We start from the raw sequence: 22,914 nt of genomic DNA, 5'->3' as shown, positions 1-22,914 counted from the left end.
AATTTGTGTGTTTCCTGTTCGGGAGTCGGTGAATTTGTGTGTTTCCTGTTAGGGAGTTTGAGTATTCATGTGTTTGCAATTCGGGAGATTGGTGCTTGCAGCAGCTGTTCGTGTATTTAAAAGGGGAATATCGCCTAAACGGTTTTTAACCTCTTGTGTGCAAAACGGTCCGTTACAGGATGTTCCAAGCCATCCTGAAAATAATGGACTTTAACAATATTATGACAGCTTGATACGTCCTTCAGTCAACTGATACCTGGAGCTCCCCTCTGTCAGCTGGTGCCATATTTAGTGGCCCAAAAATGACAGATGAGCTGTGTACAACACTCAAATTGAGAGGGGCATAGAACATTTTAAATCAACACAGCAAAACATTTGCATTCAGCCACACTGATGCTCCAGACAAAAAAAAAAAGACCCCGAAACTGTATCCATGCCCGTTCACAGAGCACTATGTATTGTATGAGCTGGGAAATTCCTCTGCTGATGTCAATATTTTCCACCAATCAAAAGGTTCTTTAGGCAGCATCTGCTTCCCAGACAGAGTTTTACGCAGTCTGGAGGAGGAAGCGCCTCTAGTGGCTATCAGGAAGAATAAAACTACGATTCACATTGCAGGGTTAAAGGACCACTGTTTCAAGACCACTTCATTGAGATGAAGTGGTCTGAGTGATTACAGTGCTGCTTTAAGGGAGTTAACTTTAATAAAATCCTGTAGTTAACATGCACAAAAGTATGCCAGTCAATATCTGTGTCTGTGGAAAAGCTGATTGCAGTGTGTTGTTTGTATGGGGGGGGATGCCTGTGGTCATAATGGATACATTTAATGGGTTATAGTAAGGCTGTGCTGTGTGTGAGGGATGGATTTGTGTTAATGAGGGTGAGAGAGAGAGAGAGAGTGTGTGTGTGAGTTAGTGAGTGTGTGTGTATGTCTATGATACAGAGTGAGAGTGTGACATTCGAGAGGATTGAGTGTGTGAAGGGGGAGAGGGCTGAATATGACAGGGCACCTGTGTGAGTGTTACCGGATTAGTGTGAAAGATGTCTTTGTGGGAAGAGTGTGTGTGAGGATGAGGTTAGTGTGACATGGTGAATGTGAGGGGGGTGGGACACGAGTCACAAATGTAAGATCAGAAAAAAAAAATGTGAAACTCACATTGTAATTCTTCCCTGTGTTTCTCTGTCCACCCTCCACACATAGTGCATTCTTAATCAGAATTTTATGTCAATTTTTTGCCATTGCTAAAATTGTGAATACATAATTCTGGGGTATTGGAACATACATTGGACATTGTGTATGCACATTTTGCGTAGTGTAGGTATTAAGGAGTTAACAATGTGGACTAAATCCGATTTCCATATATTTTCCAATCAAAAATCATTTTCAATTCATTTTTCCTGTATTCCCAGCACTAGCAAAGATGCATAAAAATCCTGTTAAATTCTATTAAGAACAATACCAACTGCCAAGTGGTACTGCAAATTTTACATTTTAAACTCAGCAGTAACTCAGTTGTGAGGACTTGCTGTCAATCGGTAGCAAAAAGGTGAAAGGATATATGGGGGGGGGGGGGGGTGAGGGGGAGAAACACAGAGCTCAGCTTTCTCCTATTAAAAGCTGGTCTCTGTTGTACATGAAACTAGTTATACGGCATAACTGACAGAGGACAGCAGACAAGGTCAATGGAAACTGCCATTTATTTTCATTATTGATTGGAATCTCTTACCTTAACAGTTTCATAATTTAGCAATGAATCTATCGCAGCATTCCCGGCTTCATTATCGGCTTTATTCATTTCTATTCTGAACTTTGTCCTGCCAAATAAATACAATGTAATTACTGGTAATATTATTGAAATTCTCCACCCTCTATCAGATGCAAACATCTTTAAAGAAAAGCAACATTTTAAAAAAAGAGAACGTGGTTATAATTTGACACAGACTTACATAAGCTACACATTGTAATAGATAATATTTGTAATTTGCTTTGCTAAGAAAATCAATAAATATTAGAACATAAAACCAGAACTCAAGTTAATAATAATAAAGTATTTAACCAAGAAAGGTACATTTAGAATACTCTGGTTCTCAAGTACGTCCTGGGGATGTTACTTTTGTCCAACATCCAGGGGTATTTAACCCCCAATTTAATGGTACTCATTGTAACTAACTCAGTGAGGTAATCTCTATCAATTCTTTACCATATTCCTGGTGAATGACTTTTAAAGTGATCAATAAAACTGAAGTTGTCTCTGTTACTGTCAAAGTCTGTTAAATAGAAGATCATAGGAAAAGTATGAAATCCCGAGTTTATTAACTGGGGTGAAAATCAATACATGGAAAATCATATTGTTTCCTTCATTCTGCAACCCTGCTGAATATAAAGATGTCAGGCTGTGCTAAAACTCGTTACCTCCACTGTGTGATTCCGATGGTGAATGCCGTGTAAGCTCCTAGGGTCCCCAAAGTCACAAGTGCAAAATTGGTTCCACATTTATAGTACTAAACATCGAAAAAAGGGGAAAAAAATGGAATTAGAGAATGAAAATCAGCTTTTCATAAAGATTCAATTTGATGCTTGAAAACAATAGGGGTTATGTATAAAGAGTCACGTGCTTTGATTTTTGGTGCATTTCCGATCTGTGCCAAAATAATCCATACTGCACTTCTGTCATGTTATCTTCTTGTTACATATTTGTTTTTTTGGTTCACAAATGCATCCCTTTCCAATAAATATATATATATAAAAAAGTAGAGAGAGGTGCAAAAGTGGATCTCTTCTTCCCAACAGACTTTTTCCACCCCTGTTAGCCTGGCAGGTTTTCTGAGACACAAAAGCAGCTTTCACGTTCCTCCTTTTCGTTTTTGTGAATCTGCCTTGCTTTTCCTGGTTATTGTGAATCTGCCTTGCTTTTCCTGGTTATATTACTCCTTTATTTTGTGAATTAAATCAAGGGCAAAATCAATAGGAGAAAATGAAGCAAAAACGTCCAAGAGACAAAAAGGGTCAGAAAGGCAAAACATGTTGGTGCAGTACAGAAAAGAGGCAACAATGTAGAAAGGCAGTTGTAACAGTTATAAACATTAGAAAATTGAACATGTCCACAAAACAAGAGCTTACATGAAAGCAACCATGACATTGTTTATACATAACTCCTAGTGTTTATTTTCTACATTTTCACTAAACTGCTGTGCAATACTTGCTCAGTGCTGTTGCTCAAAAGGGTTAATTGTGGAGCGAAAATAAGTAAATAAAAAGACAAAATACACACTAATGAAATAGGCGAGCACAGCTCCTTCTGTGAAGCACTGCAGATTTACACAGTACTTTGAGAGCCACCCCAATCTCAGGGCAGGAAGACACAGATTATAGCTTGAATTGCTCATGATGACAAGTGTTATTACAGTTTGGAATAAACAAAACAATGCACGCTAAACAGGCAGACTTGTGAACTATTCAGAAAGCCAAGCGTTTAGTCCGCTGTGAATCTAAATAGGAATATGATAGAGAACAAATGATCATCACTATCTTCTCTATTCTTCAGCATAATAACACTGAAAAGGCATTTACAGGTAATGTTACAGGATTTGTGAATAAACATACTCAAGAACAGAAAACATATGGTGTTTTTTTTCTCTTGCTATTTAAAGAGAATATCTCACAATCGTATTTGGAGCAACATGCCAAATGCTTTATTAAGTCACCCCAATGAACACTATTGCTGTGTTTTCGGAGATTAAATTTGCAATGACTAAAGTCTTTGCTGCACCATTGGCCAGTGGATGTCACCATTAACCCCTTAAGGACCAAACTTCTGAAATAAAATGGAATCATGACATGTCACACATGCCATGTGCCCTTAAGGGGTTAAATGGACACTATAGTCACCAAAACAACTACAGCTTATTGTAATTGTTCTGGTGAGTATATTGATTCGCTTCAGGAATTTTCATGTAAAAATTGCCTACATAGCCCTCGAGGGATACCTCCTGTGGCCACTGGAGGTGCTTACTGGGGCAGTGCTGCACAGTAGGCAGCACGATCTGCATGGAGACACTGAATTAAATGGCAAGACAGGAGGCTTCATATTTGCTTAATATTCCTTTACTGAAACCTCCAGCAGCAAAGAAACCGTTAATAGATAGATAAAAACCAAGACAGCATGACAGTAGTATGTATTGTAACCAAGCTCCTCCCAACTCCTCTTTCTTTGCCGCTTGCCTCCCAGGTGTCACGTATATAGTTATATCTTTCATCATATTTTTCTTTCAATAAACTTGGTTATTATAATGGATTTATTATTCTACAGGCTACTGCTTAATTAGTGCCTGTGTTCTTTCATATTTCACAATGATTTGATAGTTTTTCTCCCGAGTGTTCCACTCAGATACCGCATTATAATTTTCTCCTCTGTGGAGCGACGTTTTGTTACCTCACTTGTATCTAACACATCCGCGACACCTAATCAGCCTTCCACCAGGCCTCTTTGCATAGTTTTGTGACGCAAACGTTCTACCCGCACTTTCTACTTGCGGCAACCATCTTACGCGTTCGTGGCAGTATCCTGCCTTTTTTGTTGATCGGGAAACTGCAGCACTAACTGACATTTTTACTCCAAATCACATGGAATTTGGTCCGCAAGATCTGCATACTCTTCGTCAACAAACGGACATGACCTCTGCACTATCCAAAATCTAGGATTTATCATACATTTTCAAAACTCCGACCTAGAACTCTCACAAACCGTGCAATTTATTGGATTTCAGATAGACTCCATACAAGCTATCCTTCAACTACCTTCCTCCAAGATCAGATCCATAAGAAAGGACATTCGGAAACTATTGTCCTCACAACAGATCCAGCTACGAGATCTCGCACACATGATCAGTCTACTTTCGGCTTCCATACAAGCCATCTTCCCAGGACTGCTACATTATCGAGCAATGCAATGCTTGAAAACCTTCTACCTACATCGGTCCACTTCATACGACCAACTCATTTCGTTAAACGAAGTACGGCTGGAACTTCATTGGTAACTCCACAACATGGACGCCTGGAACGGAAAAGCCATCTTCGGCTGGATTTTATTCTGGAGTCAGATGCCAGCCTTCTAGGAAGGGAAGCAACCTGCTCTGAAAAATCAACTGGAGGCCTTTGGTCCCCTGCGGAGCAAGCACTCCATATCAACTGTTTGGAACTTATCGCGAAAATAAATTGACATTGTTCTTTACTACATGGATTCCTCTTCGGTTCCTAGTTTACGTGGTTGACTATTCGACTACACTTATCTATTGGTTTCCTGTTATCGTTTACAGGGTTGATTCGGCTGCGAATCACAAGCATCAAGAAAGAAGAGTTAGGATGAGCCTCATTAAAATACATACTACTGTCATGCTCTCGGATTGGTTGACTTTTATCTATCTATTGTTAACGGTTTCTTTGCTGCTGGAGCTTTCAGTAAAGAAAGATTAAGCAAATATTTGCCTCCTGTCTTTAATAAAATTTAGATTATTCGGACAGTATGCTAGAATAATCCCTAATTTTCCTAGGAGGAAGTGCTTATTGGCCAAAACTGTGTTTGGCTCCACCGCCATCCCGTCTCCTTGCTGATTTTTAGCCAATTCAATGCTTTCCTTATAGGATCGGGGACAGGAATGACATCGGAATTTACGATTTAGCCAAGCCAATCCAATGCAGGAAAAAGAGTAGGGGGGGGGGGGGGGGGGGGGCAGGGCGGGTGGCAAGGCAGATAAATGGTAATTTTAACACTATAGAGTCAGGAATACATGTTCCTTTAACTATCATTCTGATACAAACTCTCATGACTACCTGTGGCCGCCATCAGAGGTTCACAAACATGACGCACTGCATCCACTACACACATGCAATGCATCTATTACACATGCACTAACACACACTACATCCAATACACAAACACAGACCCTGTGTCCTTGTGAGTGAGCTTGGAGGCGGGCCCCCTTGGCCCCAGACCTTGAGCTGCGTTAGGGGCTCCCCAATTTTTTGATGGCAGCCCTGCTCCTTCACATGGAACTGGCTAAAAAGGAGATAACCTGTGTGCATAATCTCTAACTTGTGAAATGCCCACAACCTGGTTTCTGTCGTGCACGCCACAATGTTTCAAGTTCCCTTCTGCTACATAACACTCCTTGCTTGTAATGTGGCACTCTACAAATATGGCATTTCATTTATTAAACATGCTTGTTAAATGGATAGCAAATACACACCATTAAGTCTCTAGCATATTGGTATAACATATGTGTAAGAGTTTTGTAGCTGGGTCATGCCTATCAGTGTGAAGCAATAATGCAACATGTGTTACAGATATAAGTGCTGAACTGTCAACCATAAATACCATTACAGGAACAAAACTACAAAATGCCAAGGATATAGGATATAAATATTTCAACGATTGTATGAAATTCGCTCACCAAGATGCTGCTCACAAGGAATACTTCAAACAAGGTTGGTCCCAGGTTAAATACCAGGGCACTAAGCACAAAGCTGATGCCTCGTGTCCCCCTGTCTATGGCTTTGGACAAGGCTCCAGTTTGCCTGCTGAGATGAAACCCCAGATCCAGATTGTGCAGATGTAAGAACACATTCTTGGCGATCCTTCGAATGGAGTTCTGTGCCACTTTGCCAAACACAGCGTTTCTTAGTTCATTGAAGAGAGCAGCACCAGCCCTTGACATTCCATCTAAAAAAGAGGATTCTGTTAACCAGATGATGTAAAATTACACAAATAATTCAATAGTATATTTTTGTTTTTTCTTTTTGTAAAATATACTGTAATGGTCACACAGATATGAATTAGTATTTATAGATTGTGTAGGTATCAATTCAAAATACTAACTATTACCTATAAAGCTCTAACCAACTCTAGCCTCTCTTACATTTCTTCACTGATTCATAGGTATGCCCCTTCTCGGTCTAGCTGCTCTTCCGGTGACCTTCTTTCCACTTCTCACACCCTTACTAAAAACTTGCGCTTGCAGGACTTCTCGCAGCCTGCCTACCCCCATGTCTTTAATTGTTTAAAAAGTCCCTCAAAACACATCTTTTCAGAAATGATTATGGACTCAAAGTAACTTATCCATATCAGTCTCTTGCTCTCCTGAAGAGCCACACTCCACCCTCACCTCCAGCTCTGCTACTTTCCCACCTTGTTTGGTGGCTGTCATCCTTGCTTCCCTGTTGTGTTTTTGTACCCCACCTCCTCTAGACTGTAAGCTCGTTTGAGCAGGGTCCTCATCTACCTATTGTTCCTGTGTCACTGTGTAATTGTCTAATTTATGGTCAATTTCCCCCCTGCTGCGGAACGAATTGGCGCTATATAAATACCAATAATAATAATAATAATTTAGTGCGTTTATCCCAGTGGGACTTAAAGCACTTTTTAGCGCACGCTCTCTGATTTAACCGAATTATCAGCTGAATAATAATAGATATTACCCAATTGATGGTACTCATAACTTAGTTATTCGCTAAAGTGAGAATTCAAGATGAATTAAGAGAAATATTAAATTTAAGGTCAATATAACCTAACTGGAAAAAGAACTCTAATCAGCTATACTTTCCATTCAGCTACTTTGGCCTTAAATTTGAAATTCACTTTGAATGCTTACTCTAGTGGTCTGATCCTACGGAACATAAAAAGTGTTCATTACTTTTAGAAACTGTAGACTGCATAGAGATTTGGGAGGACTAAAAACAGAGAATCAGAAAATTTCTCCAACTTTGCTATAGTCACGGATATTTTAGATTAAGTCTGCAAGTCACCATTCGATGTTCATGAATTACTACAACTACAAGAAGAAACGATTTTTTAGGTTAGAAGACTTTATTAACAAAATGGTTTACTACAACGCACACAAAATATATTGTGCACAAAGCTTTTTTTATGCAACACTATACCGTGTTCTTGGTAATTGATGGAGGAATATACCAAACTGCTCTGGAACTGAAAACACTATACACACATTGCACCATCTGCAGGTTTTTCAAAGCAGGTTCGACGAAGTAGGGGGTATATACAGCCCACAAAATAAGAGGGGCCCAAACCGTAATTGCAACTTTGTTCGTACAAATAATTCCATTCCACTGGAATCTACATTATTTCCACTGCGTGCACATTCTTACTTAATCTCCGTAGGAGCGTATGTAGAAGCTGCTAGGGGTTGGCAATTACCTGATTCTGCATTTTCCTTTGCTAGCCATGCAATAAATCCAATTATTTTATGCTGATCTGATAGCATCAAAAGCAAAAAACTGCTGTGATTAGTCTAGATGAAAATGGTCTCTCATTTAGGAATGGCAGAAAGATAAATGCTTGTTACTCTCGACAGTGTTACCCAGATCTCCACAACTACATGAAAAAGCAAAGAGATGCAGATTGGAAAAGGGAAACAGGTAGAGCTTACACATCAAACTCCTTATGATCAAAGCCTAAAGCTGAATGAGACCTGCAGAACATGAACAGGCAAAAGGTTACAGACAACACCGGTTGTGGAACCACAACGTCCATGATGCTTTCCAACTAAAGGGTTAATATGAGATAAAAGATATAAGCACAGATAGGAGGATGATGTTAGAATTAAAAAAAACAAAAAAAAAACTGATAAATAAAATATGATTGCTCTGGTGATGGAGGTTGAGAGATAGGGAGATAGGGAGATATATTTACTATAAGATGAGTTCCATAGACCCAGGAATGCAAACTTGTATTCTAATGATATAATGTCTTAGTGAATAACAGACAGGAGGTGATCAGCGCTTAAGATTATATATACATACAATACAGATGATGTTGTTAGTATATGAATCTATAAGTACAAAGCAAGAAACAGATTATGGTGCAGTGCAATAGATGTTTGTGAAGGGAGTACAATTAGACAAGAGTATACTCACACATTTTAGATCTGTCTTAGCTATATTACTAAGGCCTGCAAAACTACTAGTCTACAAAACTACAATGCTCTTCATTACAGGGCTTCAACTACAGGGCCACTGCACCCAGACCACTTTATTGAGATGAAAAGGGCTGGGTGACTTTAATGGTCATTTAATGTGGTGACTAAAAGAGAATAAACATACAAAAGAAGTTTACTGCAGTATTAAAAAGAGGCAGGTCAATTAGAAGATAATGCTAATATAGAAACAACATTCCTAGTGAGTGGATTACAATTATTTCTTCTATATCTCGGATTATAAATGGGAGATATTTAGAGGTGAAGGCAGCAGTTTTTAACTTGATGTGTAGATCAAGTTTAATAATATTGCATAGGCGCACACATACGTGTGTGTGTGTGTGTGTGTGTGTAATCCCTTGCAGTAGAAACAGCATTGCAAATATGATCTTTCTGAGGGAAAAGCAAGTGTTTTGGCTTGTTTTGCATGTGCAGATATGTGCTTAACAATGTATTTACTTATCTACTGATTATTATTTTTTTTGGGGGGGGTGGGAGGGAGAGAGCAAGAGAGAGAGAATATCTTAGTCCTACACAATAACAAGTCACCTTGCTACTTTAGCTAATAGGAAACATTTCTAACAAGACCGAAAAGGAATATTCTTAAGGTATAAAAAGGTAGGGTTTTACAAATGATGGCCTTGATTTAATATTTATTTGGATATGCGTTTCAAGTAATTTAAAGGGACACTGTAGGCACCCAGACCACTTCAGCTCATTGAAGTCTGGGTGCAATGTTCCATTACCCTTAACTCGGAGCATGTAATTATTGCAGTTTTTTTATAAACTGCAATAATTACCTGCTAGGTTTAACACCCCCTCTAGTTGCTGTCTACCAGGGGCCTTGACAGAGGGGCAAGCTATAGTGTCTGGAAAATGAGTTTGTCTCCACTTTAACTTTTTTAAATAAGCTTTTAAAAATATATATAGTTTGATATGTATAAATATTATATATATGATATACTTTTGATATTTTAATACTTTAAAGAAATTTTTTTGTAAAAAATTTTTTAGAACGTTAATCCAAAAATTCTAAATTGAGCCCTATGTTAGCCAATGAGCCATATGCTAACTTGAGTCCTATGTTAGATAATGAGCCATTGCTCCTACAACTTGGAAAAATGGCTCTTAACTTTGTAGAACATTATATCCAATTTTCTGGATGTATATTCTTCATATAGTCTTAAAAAACAGTTTGGCTCTTAGAAAGGTTGGTAGGCTCATAACTGTACAAACAGTCTTCCTTTCATTTAGAAAATCCAATCAGTATGCACCAATTTGCAGATCATTTCATATTTAAGAATAGGTATAGAAAACTGGTAGTGTCTGTAACAAACAAAAGAGCATGAAACAAAAAAAAAAAAAAAAAAAAAACACAATAATTCTAGGCTTCTATACATTTTCACATAAAGAGCAACACTACTAGATTCTTCATAAACTAATAATTATGACCATAACAGAAAAGCACGAACAAAGAGAGAACTATATTTGTAAAAACTAGCAATTTGACGATTTTTCTGTTTTGTATGCAAATTCTCTTAAAACACACAAAAAAAGTTTGTTTTTTTAAATTGGGGGGAAAGGGAGGGATTTCCTTACACTAGTACTTATGGTCATCACAAACATGAAACCAACAACTGTGAAAGGAAAAAAAAAAAAATACCAGACAAAGGTCACATTAAAAAAAATTATAAATTAAAGGGCCCAGCAACTTATTCTACAGAGGTCAGCCCCATGACACAGCTCATGGTGTGCACTTTTATTAGATGAATTGATTAGTGTAACGCATGCAATTAATGAATGATGCCTGCTTAAGGGTTTGAGAAATGAAGCTTTTTTGCTTCAGCGTATAAAACAGCCAATGGCCTAACTATTATCACAAAAATAAAAAAAATAAAAAGTAAATATGTATGGATGGAAAAACAATCATAACCTTATTCCCACCCTCCACCGCTACCTCAATAAACAAAAAAAATATACCCCAAGAATAAAATCAACTTAAGAGTATTATCACAAATGAAAGTCATTAACCAGTAGGTCAAGTAATAAAGGTCACATATAATTAAAAGGTGATTATAGTCAAGACAGCTTTTGTGACAAGGAATTAATGATTGCTAATGCAGCTACATCATCTGAGAATTTGCTAATTTAACCCATTACGTGCCTTTGAGTTGAGAGATACTTCAATATGCACACCTATGTGCTATATCAGACTGCATTCTTTAATACCTTCTCACACATGGTCTTGATTATTGACAACTTCTGATCCTGCCTATAAGATGGTGAAGGCGAATAAAAATTAATGAACTAAGTGATCAATACACTATGTTACAAGAGGGCTGTGCTGGAAAAAATAAATGTTTTTCTGCAGCGTTAAACCAATTAAAATGGAAATCCGGCCATGCTAACAACAAACAAAAAAAATGGGCTGAAGGGTTAACAGGCTACAAAGCCAATTAAAATCCAAGTCCCAACCCCTCCTCCTCATCCCCCCCGCCCAAAAAAAACCTGAATTAAAGACAGAAGGCTGTTGGTATCTTGGCAAACTGTTGTAAATCTAAACACATTTTGCCACTATTAGGGTGATCTATGAAGTAAGACCCGCTGACAGCCATCTGATGTTCTAAACTCCACAGGAGACTCCAATGTATAACATTCCTGTGTGTGCTACAACACATTGGATGCCTGTCAATGAGCACATATGATTACTTCTACAGCATCTGGATGTCCTGCAGGTGATCGCTCAGCCTGTATTTCCTGTATGACAGGCATTTTTCTATATCTTTCAGCCAGCATGGGACAATTATTACATCAGTACAAGGGACATTTTACTGTCCAAAAGGAAAGTAAAACCATCACCATAATACCATGTATTAAAGCCATCATCTTTGTAAACCTGTTCAGCTGGGACTGCAGATTCCTGCAGGATGTTACCATGTGCATTGAGCCAGTTTAGCAATTAAATGGCTCATTTGAACTGTAATATCAAACCGTGATACTTCTTGTCAACAAATAGCTTGGAAATATGTTGAGGGAGCAGCTCCTGCAAGGGTTACTATAAATAAAGGTAACGGGGAAAATACAACATTTTAACTTAAAACATTTATTTTTCCTTAAAGGATCACTATAGTGTCAGGAAAACAAAGTGGTTTTCCTGGCACTACAGTGCCTGTAAAGGTGCCCCCACCCTCAGGGTCCCCCTCCCGTGGTGCTGACACTTTATCTAGCTTACCTTTATCTAGCGCCAGGCTTTAAGCTTACCTTTATCTAGCGCCAGGCTCCCTCGGCGCTGGTGACCTCTCCTTCCCCACCTACGTCAGCTTCCGAGTGGAGCGGAATGCACATGCACAGCAAGTGCGACGCGCGCATTCAAACAGTCTCAATGCTTTCCTATGGACCTTCTGCACACGTTCGCATCCAGCGTCACAGATGCGCCTCTAGCGGCTGTCCATAGGATTAACCCTGCTATGTAAACATAGTTTCTCTGAAACATTCAGCTTAAGTGGTCTGGGTGACTGTAGTGTCCCTTAAGATCAGAGGCAGTGCAACAACAGGATAAAACCTTTTCTCGCAGCAAAATGACAGGACTGTGATAAAACAAATACAAAAAAAAGATAAGGCCCTCCTCTTCGCCATAAAAGACCCCTAAATGCCAAAATGCCCCAGAAAGTACCCAAGTCAAACTGATGCACAAAAATAAATTATTAAATATGGGAGGGGAATAGAAGTTCACTGCCTCTAATCTTAAAGAAAAATTAATTTATGGTAAGTAAAAAATGTATTTTCCCCTCAGGTTAGAGGCAGTGTAACATTAGGGATTACCAAGCAATTCTTTAAATGACCACTATAGGCACCGAGACCACTTCAGCTTAATGAAGTGGTCTGGGTGCCAGGTCCATCTAGAATTAACTGCTATGTTTACAAATGCGTTAATCCAGCCTCTAGTGGCGGTCTCATTGACAGCCGCTAGAGGCGCTTCCGCGCTTCTCACTGTGATTTTCACAGTGAGAAGAAGCCAGCGTCCATAGGAAAGCATTGAGAATGCTTTCCTATGGACTGGCTGAATGCACGCGTGGCTCATGCGCATTCAGCCTATGACTGGGAAAGAAGGAGGAGAGTCCACACCGTTGAGGGAGCCCGGCGGGGGAACAAAAAGGTAAGATTCAACCCCTTCCACCCTCTAAAGCCCGGCGGGAGGGGGCCCCTGACGGTGGGGGGGGGGGGGGGACTAGAGACGAGTATGTTTTCCTGGCACTATAGAGGTCCTTTAAGGGCAGAAAAACTACACATCATAATTGCTTGAAGCACTGTGCCCAAAAACTGTCATTAGAGGCCTGTATGGGTTAAACTCCTTAATTGACACTCCCGAGATGGCTCACTACACTGTGAGCTTAAATGTTTTCAGGGTCTTCTAATCCAGTAGGCTGTATTCTAACATGTTCTGGCATAAGAAGGCTCCAGAATGTTCCTTTTTGATAGATTCATGAGAAGAGAAAACCCAACTTCACCTGAGCCAGAACAAAACAGCATTATTGTATTTACTTTTGCCTTGTCACAGATAATCTTCTGTAGAACTCTTTGAATCAAAGGAATAGGAGGGAATACATATGCCAGATGAAAACCACAAGGAATTGATAATGCATCTATGAAATCTGCATTGTCTGAGCCATTGATTGAGGCAAAATACTGGACTTTTCCGTTTATTTATTTATTTCTGGTGTGTCGAATTGGTGAACAACTTCCAGAAACATATGAGGTGTGAGTGACCAATCTCCCTCCCTTTTTTAGATGATTCCTGCTTAGTGCATCTGCCAGGATATTGACATTCCCTTTGGTATGGACTGCCATCAAAGATAGAATATGGAATTCTGACCACAGCATTATCTATGCACAAAGATTCTCCTGAAAAGATGAATGGGTTCCTCCTTGCTTGTTGATATAGGCCAGTAGTTCATTGTCTAAGTGAATATAAGCATGTTGATGGAGAATGTAATGTTTGAAACTTGAGAGTCATCCATACTGCTTTAAGTTCCATGAAGTTCAAGGATCTTGTGGAATCCAGAGTTGTCCACTGGTCTTTTGCAGATAGGTTTCCTATGTGTGCTCCGTCAATTCTATTTTCTTTAGTAGAGTGGCAATACTGCAAACAAGTGGGTAGTCCCCTCCTTAAGTGGACAAGAAGCTCTGCAAATGAATTCCCTCCTCCCTGCCTATAAAAGGCCATACCTCCAAGACATACCCAGTAAATATGCAGAAATACCAAAAATGAAGGCTTGCACTCACGGTCTGTTGTTTTAATTAAAACACTTCTTCTTTATTCAAATTTGCTTAAAACATGGTTGCTGTCATCTCATCGACGTTTCAGCCACATCAGTGGCTTTCATCAGGATCAACTCAGCTTACAAAAACCCGCCATTTTTTGACGTTCTCGGAGTGTGTGTATTGGGTACTATTGGATACAATACCCAGTAAATAACCATACGGAGACCAATCAACTTCAAAATTAATTTATTCTTCAACGGGAGGGAAATGTGCAGTATTGCCACTCTACTAAGGAAAATAGAATTTATGGTAAGTAAAATTACTGTTTTTCCTGTCATAAGTGGCAGTACTGCAATCAAGTGGGATATAGCAAGATCCCTGAACAAAAGCATAGGATGGTAAATCAATAGGCCACTGCCTGGAGCACCTTCCACCCAAAAGCAGCTTCCAAAGAAGAGAATATATCCAGCCTGTAATGTTTGACAAAAAGTATGCAGGGAAGACCAAGTTGCAGCTTTGCATGTATCTTCTGGAGATGCCAAAGACTGTGCAGCCCATGAAGTTGCCATTGCGTTGGTAGAGTGAGCCTTGACCGGGAACAGAAGGGAGAGATTACTGACCCTATAAGCCAGTTTAATAGTTTGAATCAGCCATCTAGCGATAGTTGGTTTAGGAGCCTCTTTACCTTTAAAAACACCTTGCAAATTGATGAACCGTCGATCAGATTTTCTATGAGGAGCTGAGTGGAGGGAAAAAAAATCTTCTAATACCCTCTAAACATCCAGGCAGTGCCATTTCTTCTCAGAGTCAGAAGATTGAGCTTGGCAAAAAGAAGGTAGAACGATAGGTCCGTTAGGCAGAAAAGCTGGTTTCGGGTGCAAAACTACTTTTCTTGGTGAAAAAATGTAAATTTAGGGGAAAATTATAGAGCTTGCAATTCTCCAACCCTCCTAGCCGAGGTAACTGCCACCAGAAAAGCGGTTTTCATGGATAAAATCTTCAAATAGCATCCAATAGTTGAAAAGGAGGACTGCACATCGCCTTGAGAACAACGAACAAATCCCATGTGGGAAAAGAAGAAAGCCTTGCAGGAAGTTTAAAAAAACAACAAAAAAACTGATTTTAAAACCATGAATGAGCCTGTTTGATGCAAAGTCTTGCAGCAGGAAATGGCAGAGGGCTGAAACCTGTACCTTAAGAGTATAAACACACTAAGACCAGCAGAGAAACCATCTTGCAAAAATGAAAGGATGCATGGAACAGATGGAAATAAAAGAGAGACAACCCTTTTGTGAACACCAATGCAGGAACTTCTGCCAGATCCTGATGTAAATTTTGTTCGTGGATCTGAGAGTGGAGGACAGAAGTATATCAACTAATACTGTCAGACACTCATTGGTCTTTAAGGATCATCCTTGCAGCAACCATGCCATCAGTTGGAACATCTTTATGGTCTCCACTGGAAGATCTTTGGACTCCAGAAGGTTGCTCAAACAAGGGAGATCCCAACGAGCTATTGCCATCTGACAGATCTCCGAGAACCAGCTCCTGTTTGGCCAAAAGAGGAAAACTGCCAAGATCCTGGCCCTGTATGATCTTATTTTCTGCACAATACGGGGGATCAAAGCTACTGGAGGGAAAAGATATGCCATGCTGAACTTCCATGGTATTGAAAAACCGTCCAGGACGTAAGGATGATCTCCTCTCAGAATGGAAGTGAAATTTTGGACCTTAGCATTTCTTCTTGTGGCCATAAGATCGATATCTGGTAGACCAAAATGCTTAACCAGCTTCGCAAAGCTGAGCGCGTGAAGAGACCATTCTGACTGTGTCCAACGCCGTCTGCTTAGATCATCCGTGATTATATCGTGAGATCCTCACAGACTCTCTTTAGAACTGGTTTGAAAGCTAAAACGGCGTTGCAAACAGCTTTAATTTCTCTGAAATTGGAAGACTGGGCAGCTTTCTCCATAGACCATTTTCCCAGCTGAAATTGGGATTCTAGATGTGGCCCCGAGCCTGTTATCGATGCATCCGTAGTAATGCCGATCCAATTTCTCTGTTGGAAGGATAGACCGTTCTTTAAAAACTTGACTTCTTCCACCAATGCAGCTGTGTCTTTACCCTGGATGAAAGACTGATTTCTGAATCTAAATCATCCTCCCTTTTTGACCATTTGGAAAGGATGTTCCACTGTAAGGGCCTGATTTTGGACTCTTCTGGTGTCAATATCTTTTTTTTTTCTTATCTTGTTTATTTTTTCTTATCAAAATGCAGTCCAAACAAACCCGCTTTTGAAGCAGTGTCTGCCATCCATGGTCTCAGCCATAAAGCCCTGCAGGCTACCGAAGATAAACCCATGATGCGGGCTGACAGCTTTAACATCTCCTCAGTCATATCCAGCAGGAAATCATTTCATAACCGCATAAGGTTGAATAAATGAGTCAGGTCCTTATTTGTATTATCCATAATAAAATCTTCCAAGGACAGGAGCCAGAGATTTTGAGCTTTAACCACCGCTGCTCCTGCAATAGCTGTTTGCATTGGTAGCCTGTAGCCTGCTATGCACATCTACAGGAAGTCTCAGCACGCTTGTCCATGGGTTCTTTTAGACCCGAAACTTCTCTTATTGGAATAGTTGTTTTTTTTGGACAACTGTGCCACCTTAGGGAGATCTTCCCATCTATCTTCGGTCTGTAGCCTGAAGATCCATTTAAACTGCTTGGAAATAAAGGCTCGTCTCTCTGGGTTTTTCCATTCTCTCTGAACAAATTACAGAACTCTGGGATGTGTTGGGAAGCCTTTCACCTTACTGCTTGAGGGTTCCACATCCTGAACCACAGCAGACACCTCTTTAACCCCTTAAGGACCAAACTTCTGGAATAAAAGGGAATCATGACAGGTCACACATGTCATGTGTCCTTAAGGGGTTAACAAACCTCTTTAATTCCTCTGCCGGAAAGCCTTCATCCACACTGGAGTCTAGACTAGAGACTTCTGATAAAGAAGAGCTGGAACATTCTCCCGAAGAGAGGTCTGAATGTGATGAAAAAAATCAGCCTATTACGTTTATCCTTTGGCTCAAGTCGTTTAACAGACCCGCTATCTTTCTTCACCATGTCTTTGATTTGAAAGTCTGTGATAAGTTGTCTTGAAAGCAACTTAAAAATGATTGCATCTCATGTTGCTTTGATTTTTCCAGGATTTTAAGCAGAACACCGGTTGCAAGTTTTTTTTCTTACATACGCCTGGAAGAGGCACTGCGCATTCACTACAGCACAAATGTTTCTGGCATTTTTTCTTTATCCGTCTTGTCCGGAGATGCAGGGCTGGGCATATTCTGGAAAGAATATAAAAAAAATATTAAAACATACAAACCTGCAATAAATAACATGAGGATTTTTAAAGTAGAGACTTTAGTAACTCTCACCTCAAAAACCTCACTACCATGTGGGAGGGTTGGTGACACGGTGTACCACTGCTTACAAGCATTCTTGGTGAAAGCAAGGCCATGCACAGAATAAATAGTCTTTCAATGTAGAATTTTGCACCAAAAGTTAAAGTTCCGAACCGCGCATGTGCAGTAGTGCGGTTGGAATTTCAGTGGAATGCAAGGCCACCCGGGCGTGCGTTCCACTGATGTGCGCAGGCATACGGCCTGCATTGGGATTGGAGAGCCGCCGGGGACCTCCTACAAGCATTAGCTGGCATAAACTTCCTTCCACTTCGTATGGTCCATAACACGATGTGGAAGGGCACCACTCAGCTTAACCACCCGGGGATATTTCGGGTCCTATTCACCCAGGCGTCATCCCTTGAGCCTCACCAGCCTTGTACTGAACTACTTGTCAGATTCTTGTCCACTTAAGGAGGTGACTACCCACTTGTTTGCAGTACTGCCACTTACGACAGGAAAATGTGACAAAAGCACAAAATCTGACAAAAGTACAAAATGTCAAATAATCGGCCTCTAGATGGATTGATTATACTTACAGCCAATCAGGACAGCAGTTGCCATGGTAGCTATAGTACTTGTGGCGTCATTTAGGTTCAGCATGTTCCCGGACAACTGGTTGAGGTTATCGACTGCATATTTAAACATGAAGGGCACCACAATATTCATTGACTGAAACGAAAGGGAAGGGAATGACAAACAAATTAGAAGATATGGACAAGGATGTCATCATAATCACGTAAACAGGCAAAGTTTAGGTGTGAAGGCAGCAAGATTTGTGAAAATATAGCATTATGGTTGACCGTAAAAAGGGTATATTACAGATTAAGAGAAAGGAGTTTACACAACACAAACATGTATTCCTGACCCTATTGTGTTAAAACCACCATCTGGCCCTCCTGGCCCCCGCTTGCCTACCTTAATATAGTAAAATCTTACTTGAGTTCAAGTGTGTAGCTCCTGGCTCTGCCCCTGTCTTCCCCTGACCTGCTACTGTCTGCTGACATCAGCAGAAGTGGTGGTCTGAGCCAATCACAACGCTCCCCCATAGGATTGGCTGAGACTGAAAAGGAGGCCGATCAGGGGGCAGAGCCAGCACAATTCAAACACAGCCCTGGCCAATCAGCATCTCTTCATAGAGAAACATTGAATCAATACATCTACTATGATGAAAGTTCAGTGTCTGCATGGAGAGGGTGGAGACAATGAATGGCAGTGCTGCTTACTGTGAAGCACTGCAGCAGGAAGCACCTCTAGCAGTCATCTAAAGATTGGCCAGTGAAGTTAGCACTAGGCTGTAATGTAAACACTGCATTTTCTCTGGAAAGATAGTGTTTACAGCAAAAAACCTGAAGGGAATGATTCAACTCACCAGAACAATTACAATAAGCTGTAGTTGTTCTGGTGACTATAGTGTCCCTTTAAATATCTTTAAAACTCGCTTTCATATATATTAATATACAGCAACTGGTCAAGGCACACATTTATATTGGAAGCTCATAAGAGCAGGTTCACCCCAAGGTGTTCCTGTATTTTATGTTTGTTTTGTCAGGTTATTTTAATCTGCACCTATTTCACAATCTGCACCTATTTCCCACACAACCAATACCCGATTTATTCTCTTGTTCTCCTTATACTTTTTCACTTTCTTATATTTTTTGTTGGCATGGCTGAATGAATGCAAAGATATTCTATTTTTGAAAATAATAGCATTAAAAAAAAAAAAATCTTAGACAGCCCAATTATTTAGTGTATCCATTGGGTATGAACAACTTGGCTTCTGTGTATGTAGCAAACTTGATATCATTAAAGTTTCAGAATAAAGAAAATAATGCCCATGTCAGCCTGTGTATTATAAAAGACATCTGTTTGATGTACACAACTTTTTTTTTTTTAAATTCTTTATTATTATTATCCCCATTTATATAGCGCCAACAGATTCCGCAGCTCTTTACAATATTATACGAGAGGGGGGATTTAACTATAAATAGGACAATTACAAGAAAAACTTACAATAGATTGAAGAGGACCCCGCTCAAACAAGCTTACAGTCTACAGGAAAGGGATACTTTAAGCACCAAAACAACTTTAGCTTAATAAAACCATTTTGGTGTATAGATTATGCCCCTACAGTTGAAACCATTTGGGAGTTCAATCTTTTTTGTTTCTGCAGCCTTAGCAACAACTCCCCTGGCTGTGACAGTCTCCATGAAAAAAATGTTTTATCAGAAAATTTCAATAAAAATATGATTGTCAAAAAAATAAAAAATAAAGTTTAATTTTTATTCAAATTTTATCATAGAGTGTTAATTTTAGAAGGTTTTATCTACTGCTACTGCTCTGTTAACTGAACTTTACTCACACAAATGGCTTCTGCAGGCTATACTAGGCAAAAAATGACCATGTATGTCACCCAGACCACTGCATTTCAATGACAACCTGGGTGCAGGGTCCTGTACATTTAAAACGTTAAAGGACCACTCTAGGCACCCAGACCACTACAGCTTAATGAAGTGGTCTGGGTGCCAGGTCCAGCTAGGGTTAACCCATTTTTTTTATAAACATAGCAGTTTCAGAGAAACTGCTATGTTTATAAATGGGTTAATCCAGCCTCCAAATCCTTTAGTGGCTGTCTCACTGACAGCCGCTAGAGGCGCTTGCGTGATTCTCACTGTGAAAATCACAGTGAGAGCACGCAAGCGTCCATAGGAAAGCATTGATAATGCTTTCCTATGAGACCGGCTGAATGCGCGTGCAGCTCTTGCCGCGCGTGCGCATTCAGCCGAATGGGAGGAGAGGGGAGAGGAGGAGGATCGGAGGAGGAGAGCTACCTGCCCGGCGCTGGAATAAAGGTATGTTTTAACCCTTTACTCTCCATCCAGCCCGGCGGGAGGAGGTCCCTGAGGGTGGGGGCACCCTCAGGGCACTATAGTGCCAGGAAAACAAGTATGTTTTCCTGGCACTATAGTGGTCCTTTAAGGTAAAACTTGATGTTTCGTAAAAATGGATATGTTTACATTAAAACTGTAAAGTTAGCCTATAGTGACTGCCTCTCTGTCAGCCACTAGAGGCACTTCTATCTCCATAACAGACTGAACCTATGTGAAGCAATCAAAATGCTACTGATAAGCATGATTGGACCACAGAATTTTGCCACACATGTGCTCTCCGATCCAATACATTTCTGTGAAATGCATTGGGTTGGACAAGATCTCGGGTGACACCAGCATGAGTACAGACATCACCAAAGACGGAGATGAAGATTAAAACTGCCTCTTACCCATCTTGGCTTCAGGTGAACTGGCATTAACCATGCACGAAAAACTGTGTGCACTCTCATGACCTTTTTTTGCAAACCAAAAAATGCTGAAAGTCAGGGAAACAAAGCGTTCTTTGCGTCACTCAGTATATATTGAGATAAACAGCGCAGAGCATTCCGAGTGACACGCACAATGCTCTGCAGAGTAAACCACTCTGTACACTGCATAACACGCACGGTAAACCCATGTATATACTACTTGGCACTGTTTGGTACAATAAATTCATCCATATAATTATGTGTGTGTGTCTGTTGTCCCGTATATTTTATGTGTATATATTAAATACGTTGCCACTTTACAATGACATTGCCCATACCATTTCACCATCACATTTCAGCCTACACACACACCCATGCACACTGGCACAGATAAATGCACACAAACATTTCTATACTTTCATACACACACACACACACAGACAGACACAGTGATACACATAGACAAACACTGATAAATACAGATACACAGTGTCTGACAGGGTCAAGTGTGACAGGTAGAGGGGATGAGCGTGGCATGGCACGAGTGGGCAAGTGTGACAGAGTAAGTTTGGCAGGGTGAGGGGGGCTGAGTGTTGACCCCAGAATGGCAGTCAGATCAATCCTTGGATCAAGAAGCTATTACCCTACATTGATAAATTATATACTTGAATATTCTGTTTTTGCAAGTATGCATCTGGTTGCTGTTTGAACATCTGTATGGACTCTAAATAAAACCACTTCTTCTTACATGGAAATAAACCTTTTCTTTGCCTTAGAGTCAGAGAATGGATTTAGAAAACATCCCACCTTAGCACACAATCATTGCTGGCTTCCCAAGGTGCACCTCCCTACATTTAATGTGGAACAGCAGAGTGAGAATACCAAAAGTAAATAATTGACCAAGAATCTTGTTTATTCTCCAGACTCTGTACATTTTGGTTCCACAATCATTCTTTCATTTGCTCAAACCTCTTTCTCTGCAAATCTGGCATTCTTCACAATTATGCCACGTGCTTCACCTGATTTTTCTGCCAGCAGGATGAGAGAGTGGTCATTTAAAACTACAGGTTTTGAATGCTACACAGTTCTACATAGGATTTCATGTTGTTTTTTTTTTTACAGGACAAAAGGGGTGAAAAGTGAGCACATTGCAACAAAGTAGCCTATAGTCCTGAAACAAGTCAGAGATCTGTGTAAACTTAAAAAAAAAAAAAAAAAACACATTACAACCACTCCGTTCAAAGTCCTATTCATTTATGTGCAATAAGTGGTTTGCCCCTGCTGAACTACAGCTCATGCTCAGTGTACTTTTGTCGGTAGCTGGAAGGAGTTAATATACATATCTGATGTAATGTGAGAGTGAAGCAATCACTTGCTAAACAGCTTAGGTGGAATATAACTCCAATCAACCTCAATGAAGTGCTGTGCAAAAAGGGGGTGGGGATCTTCATTAGCTGCAGAGTTCAGATCTAAGGCTAATGAAAGGGACATTCTAAGGCTAATGAAAGGGACATTTTAGGGCTAATGAAAGGGACATTTTAGGGCTAATGAAAGGGACATTTTAGGGCTTATAAAATATTTGTATACATTTTAGAAAATACATTTTGTTTTTTACACACACACACAAAACGTCTTGACAAGTGCTAAGCAAAGCCTTTAATAACACAACAGTCTTTTACCCATTCTTTACTTATCAAATATCAGAGGGAGGTTGTGGCAACTAGTTCCATTAACATACTCAATATATCAATGGTGCCGTCTATGCATGTAAACAATTGGGTCTCCAAAGATACAGAGAGCAGGCTCTTTAGAACTGCACTGACTGCATTCTTGACCAGAATAAAAACGGTAGACCGCATCCTTGTATCTACAGCACCACTCCCAGGAGACATTCCAACGTTTGCAACATACA

General features: G+C 40.0%; 1 protein-coding gene across 1 annotated transcript in view; it reads right to left on the bottom strand.

Annotated features, from left to right (window-relative positions):
* The window catches only part of ABCB7 (ATP binding cassette subfamily B member 7), a 117,087-nt gene that overhangs the window by 26,443 nt on the left and 67,730 nt on the right, over positions 1–22,914 (bottom strand). Inside the window, exons 5-8 of the mRNA XM_063432065.1 lie at positions 18,244–18,376; positions 6,451–6,719; positions 2,414–2,502; positions 1,728–1,815 (exon numbers count right to left, since the gene is read on the bottom strand). Coding sequence (XP_063288135.1) covers positions 1,728–1,815; positions 2,414–2,502; positions 6,451–6,719; positions 18,244–18,376 — 579 coding nt within the window. The remainder of the gene's footprint in view (positions 1–1,727; positions 1,816–2,413; positions 2,503–6,450; positions 6,720–18,243; positions 18,377–22,914) is intronic.

This window comes from Pelobates fuscus, chromosome 9 (assembly GCF_036172605.1).
Source record: "Pelobates fuscus isolate aPelFus1 chromosome 9, aPelFus1.pri, whole genome shotgun sequence".
NCBI lineage: Eukaryota > Metazoa > Chordata > Amphibia > Anura > Pelobatidae > Pelobates > Pelobates fuscus.
This window is presented reverse-complemented; position numbering and strand designations above follow the sequence as displayed.